At 42.6% G+C, this 15,080-nt stretch overlaps 1 protein-coding gene across 2 annotated transcripts; it reads left to right on the plus strand.

Annotated features, from left to right (window-relative positions):
* Window positions 1–1,674: 1,674 nt before the first annotated feature.
* Window positions 1,675–14,201, plus strand: mafk (v-maf avian musculoaponeurotic fibrosarcoma oncogene homolog K). Of its 2 annotated transcripts, none has more exons than XM_058654588.1 (3): window positions 1,675–1,899; window positions 11,014–11,090; window positions 11,165–14,201. In XM_058654588.1, exons 1-3 carry the CDS (start codon window positions 1,704–1,706, stop codon window positions 11,639–11,641), a joined length of 750 nt encoding a protein of 249 aa, XP_058510571.1. In that variant the 5' UTR covers window positions 1,675–1,703; the 3' UTR covers window positions 11,642–14,201. The 2 variants fall into 2 exon arrangements, with proteins under 2 accessions (XP_058510571.1, XP_058510572.1); XM_058654589.1 differs by having other exon boundaries at window positions 1,678–1,899; window positions 11,204–14,201.
* The last annotated feature ends 879 nt before the right edge of the window (window positions 14,202–15,080 follow it).

Here is a 15,080-nt window from a genome sequence, read left to right on the forward strand (position 1 = left end):
TCAACACATCAATTTGTTTTCAGCTGGCAGCGTCACTCTGAGGCCGAGCTTTGTCTTCAACGCGAGGAGAAATGAAAAGTGTGGCGGGGGGGGGGAACAAGCCTCGAGTAAAAGCCCCTGACTTAACATATTTACATTGGGTGCTTAATTGCCCAGAATAACCTGTGACGTTACTGGCAGCAGTGCAGCTAAAATAAGAGAAATCCTGCGACTGCTGGGCTACTACACCACATACTTTCCTCAGGAATGGAATGCTGCTGCTGCTGCTGCTGCTGCTGAGGGAGGAAGAGGAGGAGGAGGAGGAGGAGGAGGTTCTCCCTCAGCTAATGCACATTTTTGAATACCTCGTAGTGTAGACGTGACCATAAAAGCGGGAGTATGAGGAGGAAGGAGGGGGGAGAGGTGGAGGAGAGTGAGAGAGCAGCAGGTTCATGATTAACTTTTTCAAATTTTAAGTGCGTTTAGTTCCTCTTAAGACTCTTAAGGTGCCCTGCACTCGCTCACACACTGTGCAGTTTAAAAACACGTTTATTAAGTTTTTATTAAGTAGATAAAGTTAATTTAAGTTAGTTACAAAATTCAGAACACCAAATTAAATGAATAAATCAAACAATCGCTGTTCTGCAAATACATGCAGTATAAGATATATGATGAAATGTAAATGTGTGTATTATTAATGGAGGGGGTGGATGCTTTAAGAATCTTTAAGTATTTTAATCATTAGAAATAGCAAAAGAAAAACTTGATAACTTTATTTTAACCGAGGAGGGGAAAAAAATATAAAACATGAGATACATTAAAGATGCAGCTGTGTGAAACAGGCCCACACTTCACTGTGCACGATGGACACCTGAATGAAACTGTAGTTACTTCCTTTGCCCACTGACTGGGGCTCTACAAGCTCACCAATCATCTGGACCCCATGGTTCTCAAACTGTGGTATGGGTACCACCAGTGGTATGTGCGCTTCCACTGGTGGTACTTGGAGGAAAATCAGAAATACTGTTCTACTGTATACAGGGGTATGTGATCGGAGTGGAGCTGAAGAATTCTGAGGAAAAATAGGTCACAATTCTGACTTTTTTTCCCTCAGAATTCTGACTTTTACAATTCTGACTTTTTTCCCTCCGAATTCTGACTTTTTTCAATTCTGACTTTTTTCTCTGAATTCTGGGGAAAAAAATGTCTGAATTCTTACTATTTTTGAGATTTAAATCACAATTCGGACTTTCTTGAGATTGGAGTCACAACTTTGACTTCTTTTCTCCAAATTCGGACTGTTTTCAATTGTGATTTATTCGAGATTCAAGTCACAACTTTGGACTTTTTTCTCCGAATTCTGAGGAAACAACAGTCTGTATTCTGACTTTTTTGAGATTCAAAACAGGCTTTAATCTCAGAAATCAGACTGTTTTCAATTTTTTATTATTATAATTTTTTTCACATTTGACCCTAATCCTCTTCCGTAACAACGTGCTAATGAGCAACATCAACAAAACACAAGATAAAAGAAAGTTTTGTGAAGTAAGCAAAAAGCAGTCACTGCCAGCAGCGTATCTGTCTTCTATTTATGGCCTCTCTTAACCCCCCCGCCCCTCCTCCTTCCCCACGCAGACTGACGTCAGCACAAAGTTATTTTCATGAATGGAGGGGGCGGTCACGAGGAATCGGTGACGTGAGCGCTTGCGGAAGCGGAGCGTGGAATGTTGGTACATTGTTGTTGTTTTGTAGTTAATTTAGTGCGAGCCCGAGGAGACACCGCTGGACGCGCCGCGCCGAACCGAACCGTGTCAAAGTTTCCGCGTCGCCTCCGAACACAGGGACACTTTACTCCACGCCACTGTTTTCCATTTTTCTTCACGCATTCCGGTCCACGGCACAAAATCCGCGTCCACAGAGGTGAGTTTGTTTCTTCTCTCTCTTCTTTAAAAAAAAAAAGAAAAAAAAAGTGTGTGTGAGTGTGAGTGTATGTATGTGTGTGTGTGGGGGGGCTGGGGGGGGGGGGATGTTTTGACATTCCTTTCTATATTGCCCAAGTTCTCACGGTGACACAGTGACGCTCACACGCTTTATAGGTACACTTTTATTAATTATTATTTATTATTATATAAGTTTATACATAAAACGCAGAGAAGGTGAGTTTGGGATCCTGGTGTGTGTGTGTGGGGTTTGTGAGGGTGTTTCGCGCGGACACGTGTTGTGTTGGAGTCACATAACATAAGGATAAATAATAAACTGAGGCAAACATCGGCAAATATTAGACATAAATGTTTATTTACACGTTGTTTTATTCCTATATTGAGCGGGTGAACGTGGCTGTGAGTGAAGGCTGGCAGGGAATTCGGATTTTTCTTTTTATAACAATATAAAAAAAGGTGATAATGAGCACGTTTACTTTTTTATTTGCCGTTTATTTATTCATTTATGTCTAGTTTTGATGACCTAGTGCTTGAAGAAGTGGAAATACAATGTTTGTAAACTTAAAAAAACAAACAAAACAAAAAAACAAGTATATTTTCAAAACTAAGCACTTGAACGCAACATGAACGTATGGATGTATTAAAAAAATTAAATGTGTCGATAATTTGAAAGTGACGTCATCAAAGATGTTACTGTGGCAAAACGTATCAATAGCACTTTTATTACAGTTGTTGTTTTTTGCGCAGAAAATGTGTTTTTAAGTTTGTTTTTCTTTCACTTTCTGTCTCCCTCATGAGGTTTTAGGGTAAAAAGAGAAGTTAAATTTATTCAATTCACACAAATCATTTTCACATCCCCCCCTTTTTGTTTTTTAAACTCTCGCGCTGATGTTCACTGCAAAGGCGGGATTTGGGTACAGAGAGTAAGACACAAAGAAAGAAAAAGAAAAATACCAGCCTACTTACGTTTGACATTGGAAACAACACGTGGTCTGCATTTTAGACATGTGGGACAAAGGGCACGACGTGAAGTCAGACCACCAGGGCTGATTGGCCGACAACAGGAGAAACAAGCAACAGCAGGAGTGCTGCATATTTCCACAGTCAATCATTCTGCAGCCAGAGAGACACACACACAGAGAGAGAAAATCTTATCAATCTTATCTTTAGCTGTGTTTCTGGGCCACATCCATCTTAATGACTGGGCTAAAGATAAGGACGCTGAGTCCCGGGAGAACAATTACTTATTTTTGATAGTTTTCTACAAAAAAAATGTCCATATTTTAGTTTGTCCCTAACTCCGAGTGGATGAAATGTGACCTTTTTTTAATAGCGTTGTGATTAATACGTGGAAAATATTTGTCTGTGAGCAACTTGTTCCACTTTGGTGGCCACACATTTGTGCCGCAGAGGCTTTTTTTTCTTTTTAACATTTCCCTGATTCACTGTTTGTTTCTGGTGCACAGGGTCTGAGAGGCAGTGGGAGAGCGGGTGCAATCCTCTGTCATGAGGTTAACATGTGGTCGCATCTCCAAAGTGATGATGTCTACTTTGGGAGTGGGGAAGTTAGAAGACTGGCTGACTCATTTTACCATCACAGTGTGTGTGTATGTGTGTGTGTGTGTGCGAGAGTGAGACAGTGACAAGGCACATGGGGAGAAATTCCCTCGAGGAGACACAGATCGGATATGGTTTGACGGGGTCCACTTTTTCACATTTCGCTGGTCAACCAGCCCAGTGGTGATTAATGAAAGTGACACCGCATGCACTACGTATTTGTGGTGGAGTATTGTGAAAGTGCAATAGCTGTGGTTATAGCTGATGTGATGACTCACAGGGAAACGCGTTCCTCTGTGGTGTGTTTCTGCTCCTCCTGACTGGAAGAAATTATGTGCAGTGTTGACGATCGACTTTGAAAGCTGACGAGAGTGTTACGCACACAATAACAGACGGACGTGTGTTGTTTTTATCCAAAGTGACAGCAGGTGGTGTGCACATCTGAACATCTGCTACTTGGGTTTCCTGTCAGAGTTTATTGAATAGCCACCAGGGGGCGACTCCACTGGCTTTGTTTGAATGGAAGACTATGGGATGTTTTTCTCACTTGATTCACAAAGTCGATTAACATTTTCCTGGAGAGTTCACGGCCTCGATCGCTAGTCTCAGCTCTCCGTCAATAGAGTACGATGTCAATGTAGTAAATTACACACGGTTGGTGTAGTGGTTAGCACTCTTGAGACCCTCTTACCTGGGTTCAATATGGGTTCGAGCCCCCAGTTGGAACAAGGGTCTTTCTGCATGGAGTTTGTATGTTCTCCCTGCGTGTGCGTAGGTTTCCTCCGGGTTCTCCCACAGTCCAATAACGTGCAATATGGGGAGTAGGTCAATTGGACGCTACGGTGTGAGAGTGGATGGACTGGACCCCGCCTATCGCCCTGTGTCAGCTGAGATTGGCACACAGTGGAGAATAAAGAGGTAGAGAATGGATGGATGGATGGATGTGACGTCAATGCCCCTCCCCCCGTGATTGACTGATTACATCCGTTCACAGCGGTGACAATTTTGTGAGAGCCCCCCTCCGCCACGCATAAAGTTAATGATTGACTCTGTGGAGGCTGCAGCAATATGAACCTCTAAAGCCTCATCTATACTCCACATATTTGAAGTGACGTATATCGGACTGATGCATTTGGTTACATGGCGACTGCACTGAAACATATGTGGACACGCTACCAAAAAAACAAATCAATCAACCTCTATAACACGTTAAGTGTTCAAAATAAATCATATTTAAATACAGTTTACAAACATTATCTAGCGATTTCATTAAATCCATGCATTATTAAATCAACGGTAGCACGAATATCGACGCAAATAAAGAAGATCACACGGGGATAAACAGAACCAGGTAATGAAGTTATAATGTAAAGTAAGAGTCAGAGGACAGGCGGGAGTTACCATGGAAACAGATGAAACCTTTCAGTATAAAGTGAAAATGTTTTGGGGTTCAACAAACATTGGGTTTCAAATGGTGCACTTGTGCTTTAGGAAGTAAAAAAAGGGGCATAGGCAAGACGACAAAGAAAGGATGTAAATTTGTAACAGCAGAAAAAAAGTCCATCTTTTAAGTCGGTAAAAGGCCCCCCAGAATCCCTTGAAACACCCCTGTGCGACAGTTATATGTGCAGACTCCACACTCTGCCACCCACTGTGATCTGCACCCCGTCTTTTCCTGCCTCTGTCAGAACGAGTGCTCGATTTCACCTCCCGCGTGTGTGTGCATGCATGTGTGTGTGTGTGTCTGAGGTGTACGTGGCAAGAAGAGTCGCGTTTATTCAGCAGGATTGTGTCAATGTCCTTGTTGACTCTCACTGACGTGGATTTGCTGATTCAACTGCTGATTTTCTTCCCTGGTAACTCGCTGGTTCCATCGTGACTCAAAACTGCACGTTGGCAGCAACACAAACACATACACAAACACGTTTACAGGGCCATCACGCTGAAAATACATGGTGTTCTGTCACTTTTCTGTGAGCCCGTGCCTCATTTAGATATTTGTAAAGAGATATTATGTTATATTATACAAAATTTAGGTTTGGAAAGTGAAAAATTAGATTCCCTGGGATTCTGGGGTTACTGTATTCCCAGGTATTGGAATCCAGGACAGGTATGCGCTTGTGTTATTTGTGCATTCTTGACATTTCTTTGAATCCTCCCATCGCTGATGATGGGGAGAATATCATTGCTCATATATTGGGAGAGTTCTCCTCCCTTTTCCGCACAAAAGTTCCGGTGGTCATTCCAACCATTTCCAAGGTTCTCTGTACTTTTCCTTCCTCCCAAATGAAACAACGGGAGTTTCCAGGAAACGTCAGATGGAGAGGGTGTGATTCCCTGCCACTGGTCGTCGCTTTTACCAGTAAACAGCGTGACTCACAGCTCAGCTATGCTCTCCATTTCCTTCACATAATATCCCACCAAATGTGCTGCGCTGGAGAAAGAGCCGAGTGCTGCGCGTGCAGCCCAGTCTGTGGCTGAGTCTCTTCCACTTCCCTGGGAACGAAAATATGCAAGAAAAGCAAGAGCTTTCTCACAGGAATGTGCCAGACTGTCAAGGGCAGCAACAAGTCTGCTTTCTCCTCAACCGAGTCGTAACATGAAACAAAAAAAACGGGGGGGGGGAGAAAAACAAGGAGGCCACACAAGCCAACTGTGCATTTATCAGCCGAGCATGAGCACATAGCTCTTTGATGTTGTGTTTGCTTTAGCAGAGGACTGGGCCCCACAGATACCTGAGGGGCAGCCTTGAACTTGACCATACGCTTGACTTTAAAAAAAGAAAATATAAACACTTGGCATCGGTGAACAAAAAAAAAAAAAGGTACACATGTTTATGCGGAGTTAGTATAAACAGAGCAGCGTGTCACCAACGTGTCCTTTCACAGCTGCTTTTAGATCATCGTCGGTTTGTGCAGATGTTTTTTTTTCTGGCGGAAAACAGCGTTGACGGGATCCATTCGTCCTTCCAAAGAAATGTAGAACAAAGTAACAGGTTTCACCATAAAACCCGTCCGCGCTCGCCACATCAAATACGACACGTAACAATGAGGCACAGCCATGAAATGTGCGCAAACCGTTTGCGGTCGACAGTTATTTAAGACTTGACTTTCATGTTCCCCCCTTGGCTTCGACTTCCATTGTTTTTCACAAGGGCTGCAACAATTAATCAATTAGTATCATCTATTAAATGAATCACAGACGCTGAGAAAAAGCTTCTTAAATACCAATATTCCTCATGTCTTTAGTTTGTGGACAAAACAAGACAATTACGGATGTAGTTATTTTGAGTTTGGGGAGTTTTTCAGCTTTGCTTTTGACTTTTTATGGACCAACTAATTCATGAATTGGCAAATTAATCAATGGGTTAAATAATAATTAACACTTGACGAGGGCTGCAACAATTCATCAGTATCATCTATTAAATTAGTCACAGACTGTGGTTTTTTTTTCTCCTTTAGTGAGACAAAGCTTCTTAAATATGATTATTCTTGGTGTCTTTAGTTTGTGGATAGGATAAGATTGATTAAGGATATAGTTTGAGTTTTTCCCACTTTTTTTTACTTTTTATGGACCAACTAATCAATGAATTGGCCAATAGGATTTATTTTCTGTCGTTAGGCAGCAGAGGAACATCTAGAGCCATGGTTCCCAACCTGATGTCCAAGCCAGAAATCACACGGGGTCAGTATCACCCAAATAAAAACGAATCATTTTTTTGGTCCACCTTTCAATTTATTAAGCTATTTATCACCTTTTTAACACCTGATCACGTTCCTGATGTGTGAGAAACGCAAAAATACCAAAGACTCACCGGGATCAAAAAATACCTTGGTTTTGATTTAATGGAAGCACAGGACAGTTTTTATCGATATTCACCTACAACTGCTGTTTATTTTTGCATATGAACTTCTTACTTTTTTGTGTGCGTGCCCTGGACAGGGGTTTTGGGGGTTGGGAACCACTGATCTAGGACAAAAATTTAAAGTAAAAACATGTTTCCCTCCAAAACCCCTCCGTCAAAGAAAAGGTGTTTGACTCCTGATGTTCTCACATGTGCACACAGGCTCCCTTTGATTTGTTTGGACGAGCAAAAAAAAAAAAAAAAAAGAAGAAGCGAGACTCTTCTGAATTCCAGACATTTTGCAAATTTTGCTGCCGTTGTTTTACAAGTGGGATCGTCTGAACTCCACCCCCACGGCGGAGTGCATCACAGGACACATTGGGGCTGCATGTTCCTTCCCCACTGAAGATTTGCTCTCTCTGTCTCTCTCTCTCTCTCTCTCTCTCGTGCATGTGTGTTCACTCAGGAATGTGGTTTTGTTCTCCGTGCCCGACATCTGTGGCCTTTCTCTCTTTGACGTGTTTTCGCAGATTCCTTTTTCTCACTGCCACGGACAAGAAGAGAAAGAAAAAAAAAAAGAAGTGAATGCGAGCTCCATTATGTTGCTAGAACGAGGAGCCACGGGTTGTTGTGAAACATGTTTGTCTCGTCTGCGTGGCAAAAAATCCTTAAAGCGCAGATTTGGCCGCGTAATACGTTTTACTGTGTTTCCTCCCGAGGAAACGTTTGGCCTCTTGATGAGGAAAACCTTGTCCATGTGTGAGTCGCAAAAACATAAGCACATGCCTCAAGAATTTCAGGGGATCGACCTGGCCTCTCGGTTCAAGCTGAAGGCCTCTCGTATGAAGAGAGGGAGGCCCCCACGCCGCTTTTCCATGATCTTTGCAAAGGAATATACCCAGGGACCCCCTCTGACGCAATACCACTTTTGAAGACTGTTCAGGCCAAATGGCTGTCGAGGAATGCTTTATTCGTAGATCTTTGTCCTTATTAGAAATTCAAATGATGCAACTCTTTGCTGCGTTTTGTTTTTGCAAAAATGACTCAAAGAGAGAGCAACAGATGTTCTTCAAATCCCCAAACAGGAGTTTATTTGGCTCTGGGTTTAGCTGTTTGGTTGTTTTATGCATTTCACATCTGTTTATTCTCCTAAGTTAGAAGTCTTTGAGGTCCGTCGGCTTGGGGGAAAAACACCACAGCACATTCTGCAGACGGAACCCGAGCCATTATGTGTGGAGAGTGACTACAGCGCAGGGTGCCATCAAAGGCAAACAGGAACAGAGTTGTTTTTAAAGCTGCGGCGCGTAACGCTCGGTGGTTTTTGTTGTTGTTGTTGATGTTCTTGTGCCTCTGTTTGGTCTCTGTGAACAGGAGTGATGCAACATTAATGTGTATGCTGCTCCCTTCATGTGAAATGGGCTCCGTCAAGCAATACTATCAGAGCAGACTGCGGGAGCAGACGGGTTTATCTCTTCAAACTGCTGAACGACCAGTTTTTGAGCGGCGGAATTCCCTTCCTCAGCTTTAATGCTTTTCAGTCATACTGTTAGCAGCTGTCTCACGTCATGCTACATTCCAGTTATTCAGAATTTCCAAGTTTCTACTCGGAGCAATCTTTCAAACTCCAACACCAATTTTATCCACGGACGCAGGTGTTTCTCATGTTTATTTCTGTTTTTAAGAACTGCGGTCAAGGTGACGTCACCGTCTTCCGACTTCCGATGTAAATGAAACACACCACACTTACTAGGGCAATGTTGCCGTGTCGACATAAAACAAATCACTTCCTGGGCGACACAATATCTTAACACTGCTGGACTGAGAAAACACGTGGCTAAATCAGCATTGTGTGTGCTCATTTGAAATGGTTTTTAATCTAACAGACATTTGTTAAAAAAAAGTTCAACTTTATGCATGTGCAAAGTCCTCGAATGTAAAAACATGACGAATATCCCAAAAGGAGCAGCCACACCCAGAGGGTACTGTTCCCTCCATGAAGCCTGCGGCTCAGAGCGCTGCAGAGAATTATTTGCCCTCTTACTGACATATCACTTATCACATGCTCACTTAAATTGTTTAGTTGGCAGAAACTTGTGTCAGCACCGGGGGCTAAATATATCCGCTCCGAGTTAAATAAGGGCATGGAGCGGCTCAGGAAAGCCCACTGTAAGTGGATACAACCAGCGAGACACAGCCGCGAATCGATAGACGACATTGTCTCGCAGCAGAAAATACATCAGTGACTATAAAGGAAAGTATTCCTGCGTGACACTCTATCTCCAGGAATGTTTCCACATGCACATACGGCCCTGTAAAGTTCAGCATAACTGTAACTGTTATGATGATGCGAGGCTTTAGTTTTAATGTCTCTGATGAGGACGTGGAGTGGTGTCCCCCCCCCCCACCCCCCCGCCCCCCCGCAGACACAGAGACCTCAAGATAATGAGATGGAAATATCACGGACACAAGGTGCCGTCCAGCGATGGGACATACTATGTATGGGCCATCATGTTGTGGTTGTGAATGAGACTTGTTTATCCTTTTTGCTGACCATGTGACTCACACTCCCACGCCCATTCGAAGGGTGTTTCCATGGCAGCAGGCGAGCATGGAACAGTGCACTCGTAGTCATGCTGGTCTGTAGGTCCTGAAATGGAGCCTTGGGGAGGGAGGGGGGGGGGGGGGTTGAGAGGGATGTGTGCCTTTCACAAGATCACAGCTCAGCGCTCTCTCGCTTTTTTTGGCCATGGCGGCAGTCTGGAAAGCATGTGCCTCACTGTAATGAGCACACAGAGGCTTTTCTAAAAACTGCACTGGCAAAAACAAACTTGCACATGGTCAAAGGGCTTAAAATGCAAAGTGGTGTGGAGCGAGGGAGCGACGCGGGCTGCCAGTTTCTAATCTTGCGTGGTCTAGTGAACTACATTGTCAAGGCCTCCCCTTACAAGCAAATAAAGGCGCTCTCCTCCAGTTATATGTTGTTTCATGGAGCTGTGCTGCCCTCTAGTGGCACGTGCAGAACCAGCATGCAAACACAAATGTTGACTCATGACATGGCAGTGTCTGTGTTGTTGTTGTGTCTCGGTGCAGAAGTGACAAAAACAGATGCCACTTTTCTCCTTTTTTGTGTTCGCTATCTGCAGTAAACATGCGACATGTAGAAGTATTCAGATCTGAGGAAAAAGTATTAGTACAGCAATTTAAAGAGTAAAAGTACAGCAGAATGTACTCGTAGTAGTAGTTATTGTGTTAAATGTGAGAAAGTTACAGAATGACTGAAGCTCCCGAGTTAAAGTTGATAAGAAATTAAGAAGAAATTGTGGTTTTACATTATTTACGGACAGAAAACCAAAACATTAATTTTTTTTGGAAACGTACTGAATATTTTTATGTTGCTTCGAAGGAAATTTGAAGAAATTAATTATTGCTCAGCCTTAAATCAGTTTGAATAGTAATACACTTTTGAGCAGTGTTATATATCACTTTATATTATATATAATATGTATATTGCTTTGATACATTTTTGCCTTCTCACACTCATCATTTATTTTATTCATGAGTTTTATTTTTGAAATGAAATGAGAATTTTGTGAACTTTGAATCGTTAAATCCGTAACAACTTTTGACATTTTAAGTGTGATGAATGATTTATAAATTGTAATATTTAAATATTATTCCTGTTGGACTTTCCAGTGTCTTCTGTGAGATCCCGGCCACTTGTCTGCATGCAGGGAATGACGACTCAGTTCAAGACGAGCAAAGCTTTAAAGGTAAGTGTGAGGAAGTGAGTCCGAGACGGTGTTTCCTCTCATGTATCGACTCAATGATTCATTTTCATATGCAGATGTGCTCGTATGTGTCTTCCACTCTCCACGTGCTACAGGTCAAGAGGGAGGTGGTGGAAAATGCCCCAGCGGTCAGCGACGACGAGCTGGTGGCCATGTCCGTGCGCGAGCTCAACCAGCACCTGCGCGGGCTGACCAAGGACGACGTCGTGCGGTTGAAGCAGAGGCGACGCACTCTCAAGAACCGGGGCTACGCCGCCAGCTGCCGCATCAAGCGTGTCACCCAGAAGGAGGAGCTGGAGAGACAGAAGATCGACCTGCAGCAAGAGGTGGACAAGCTGGCCCGGGAGAACGCCAGCATGAGGCTGGAGCTGGACGCCCTGCGAGCCAAGTATGAGGCCCTGCAGTGTTTCGCCCGGACTGTGACCCGCGGGCCCCTCTCGCCGGGCAAGGTGGCGACCACCAGCGTCATCACCATCGTCAAGTCGGCCAACCACAACAACTCCAGCCCAACGCCATTTTCAGCGCAGTCCTAGTGGCGTCAGGACTGGGCTCTTCTCCTTCTGCCTGGTCCTTCCCGGTTCTGACCCCTCTGACCCCGAACCCACTCATCCTGTACTGAGAAGGACGCTCGGTAGTTTAGACTGAGGGATGGGATGGGGCGGCGAACTCTATGTGATGTTATTCTGAATTCACGACTGCGTCTCCCTCCTTTCCGTCTGATTCACACATTGTCTGTGCACTGTGCAAATCCCCCCCCACATCCCGCACCGCCCAGCACCAGCAGGGTAATGGGCCTCTGTGACCTGACCTCCCTGACTGATAACAGAGATTTGCTTTTACTTAGGCGTGAAGACAAAAAAAAAAAAAAAAAGAGTTTGACATGCCTTTAATGAGGCAGCACTGGCCAAGGACAGCTCCAATACTTATTGCCATCAGGACATAACATAAAGGATTTGAGAAGCTTGGAGAAGTGACAGTAAAGCTCTTAACACCTTTTCCAAATGTGTCCTTTAAGGTAAAAGTGCCTCAGTGTAAACAAAGCCTTTAAAAAAAGGATCTTTTATTGATCTCATGTGTTGGGAATGGACGTAGCCTTCCAGTTTGAAAAGTGACGCTTAGGAAGTAAAAGTTAGCCACCAGGAGTTCAGCTTGAATCAATAACCTGCACCCCACCGCATCATCCCCCCACCCCCCACCCTCCAATCCTCTAGCAAAGCCCCTGCAGGTTTTTTTAATCGCTCCATCTTTGCAACGGGGATCCGGTCTTTTTACGACCGCGGTTGTCGTAAAGAAATTCTACTCACGGCTCTTCACGCTCCGTTGGGAGAACTGGGCTTGATCACTGACCAGTGTTTAGCCAATGGGCTGCAGCAGTGGAACATTAGCGCTCATATCTCCGTCCTGATTATGCAAAGTTGTGCTCAGTGGTCACTCATGTTAAATTGTGCATGTGCCATTTAGGAGCTAATGGCCAGTGCTCCACAGGAAAGACCCTGTGACTCATTTTCTTTTTTTTTTTTGGAATTTGGAAGTTTTCATTTGTTGGAGAACTTTTGAGAACGTTTTGTGCAAATCTATATCGACTCCACATATTGAGGTAGCCGTCTCGGGCCTTTGTGCCAACCTTCTGGCAACTGCCCAAATATGGAAAAAGAAATCACACCTGCAGGGTATGTTTTCTGCAGCTCTGATTTCCAAAGCAGCAAATCTCCTTCATTTCAATTTGCTGTCACAATAGCTCATCCACAAAACACTCGACTTGAGCTGGTGTTGAATTTTGTCAGCGAGGCTGAGAAGTGATTTTCACATTGACCCGAGTTAAAAACATTGGTGAGGTGCTGCATGGTTTCTCTCTCTGCAGCCATTTTCCCCTTGAGCAATAATTCACCTTTTCTGCTTATATGAAGTGCATGAGTTGAATTATATACATATATTTCCAATTTCAACAGATTTAACTGACGGCAGACTTGGGAGGACTAAAATGTAAAAATGGAATGGTTGACTTAAGGATCAGACTTCTTTGGTTTTCGACGTTGCCCAGGATCGCTCCTTGTTTTAGCACTTATGAGGAAACTGTTAGGATGCAGTATAAAAGAAAGAAACCAGATGCGATTAAAGATGGTGTGACCACTTATTGCCGGGTCAGGCCTTGCGTAACTTGGGATGTTTCTGCAACAGCACTTACTGGGTGATGTCTTTGCCTGGGTCCTTTTAAAAATGCCACTCTTTGATAGGTAATCCATATTGGATATAGTGTAACGAGAGCGGTCCTTTACGAGTGAAACGCAATTCAGCCGACTTCCTGTATATTACAGATTACAGACGACGACAAAACTCCCACTGCCTCCCACTTTTTGTCTCATGTGAAGATCTCCATCCGTCCACATAGAAATCATTCCTACTGCTGGGTCACGAGACGCGCTGCTGCCGGTGTTGGTTCACTCTGAAACAGTAGCCATTCACTTTGCTTTTGACACACTCTTTTGCAAGAGAACTCCTGACGCTCATCTCTACAAAAAAAACAAAAACAAAAAAAACAGTCTTTGTCAACAAACACACTTCCTTCCTCCTGTTGTACGTTTTTTTTTTTTTTTAGAGATATTTAAATATGAGATTCACTTGAAAAATCAAGCCGTTCTTACCGAGGATCCATTCCTTAATTTGGAGTGAAGTGAATAGAGATTGTTCAATGTCGGGATTTTCACTTGGCTAAGAGGACATGACTGTTCTTCCCCCTTTTGTTCCATAGCTGCAAAGAACAGTGCGGGGAACTTTGCTGCTGTACGACCTGCTGTGATTTTTTTAAGCAGGGGCATTGCTGTGTTCTTACTTCTTCATTTTTGTATGTTTTCTATGTAGATACAACCTATGTCCTCTTTCTGATACCTAGTTTTATATGCATATACAGTCTATTATATATATATATATATATTACATATTTTTCTATATTTATGTCTTTTACTATCCCGGGAGTGGTGTGATTATGTAATCATTCTTTGAAGTCTAATTATGTTGAAGATGACCCTTTTTTTTTTTTCTGAAAAAGAAAACTATTGTCATAGCTTAAAACTTCCTTGTGAATATATCTATCTATATATAGATATATATATCTATCTATATATATAGATATATATATCTATACACATATATATATATATCTATACACATATATGTATATATATCTATACACATATATGTACATATATATGTACACATATATATACATATATGTACATATATATATATGTACATATATATGTACAACATTCGTCATGTTTTATACACAATATTAAGTAAAACAACAGATAATGCAGATTAAATGTAGTATAGTGAGAGGTTGCAAGTCAAACTATCTATGCAAAGGAGCATTTTAACAGAATTTAAAGGATCATGTAGATGGAAAACTACACTTGTACAGCACAGATATCACAGAAAATATGTTGTTTTTTTTGTTTTTTTGCGTAACTCAAAAGAACAGCACATTACAAAACTGCCTAATGTCGATTAAAGAGTCCACCACTACTGAGGACTCTGACGTAGAGCTTAGCTGACATTTTCAAAAGTATGATGTTGATGATGATGATGATGATGGTAAGGCTTTTTATAATCGCTTACCTGAAAAGGAAGTTCGGAGCTGCTAAAGACCGTCCACCTTGACCTGTTAAAAGTTTAAAAGTCACATGAGTCGGAGGAACATGTTTACATAAGTCATTTTTCTTTCTTTTTTTTCCAGCATGTTATCTTACAAAGACAAAACTGCTCTAAGCTTTTTTTCTGAGAACAGTACAATGACCGGAAGCAGACTGTATGTGGATCACAGGTGAATGCGTTATAGCTGCACTCCGTGCGTTTCACAAACTGTGCTATAATTAAAGACAAACCTCCCCGCAGGTGAATAAAGTACTTTGTTCTTGTGCGACCCGGGAAAGGTCAGTTAAAACATGTGTTGTTATTAAATTAAATGAAATTAAA

This window comes from Solea solea, chromosome 16, assembly GCF_958295425.1.
Source record: "Solea solea chromosome 16, fSolSol10.1, whole genome shotgun sequence".
Classification (NCBI taxonomy): domain Eukaryota; kingdom Metazoa; phylum Chordata; class Actinopteri; order Pleuronectiformes; family Soleidae; genus Solea; species Solea solea.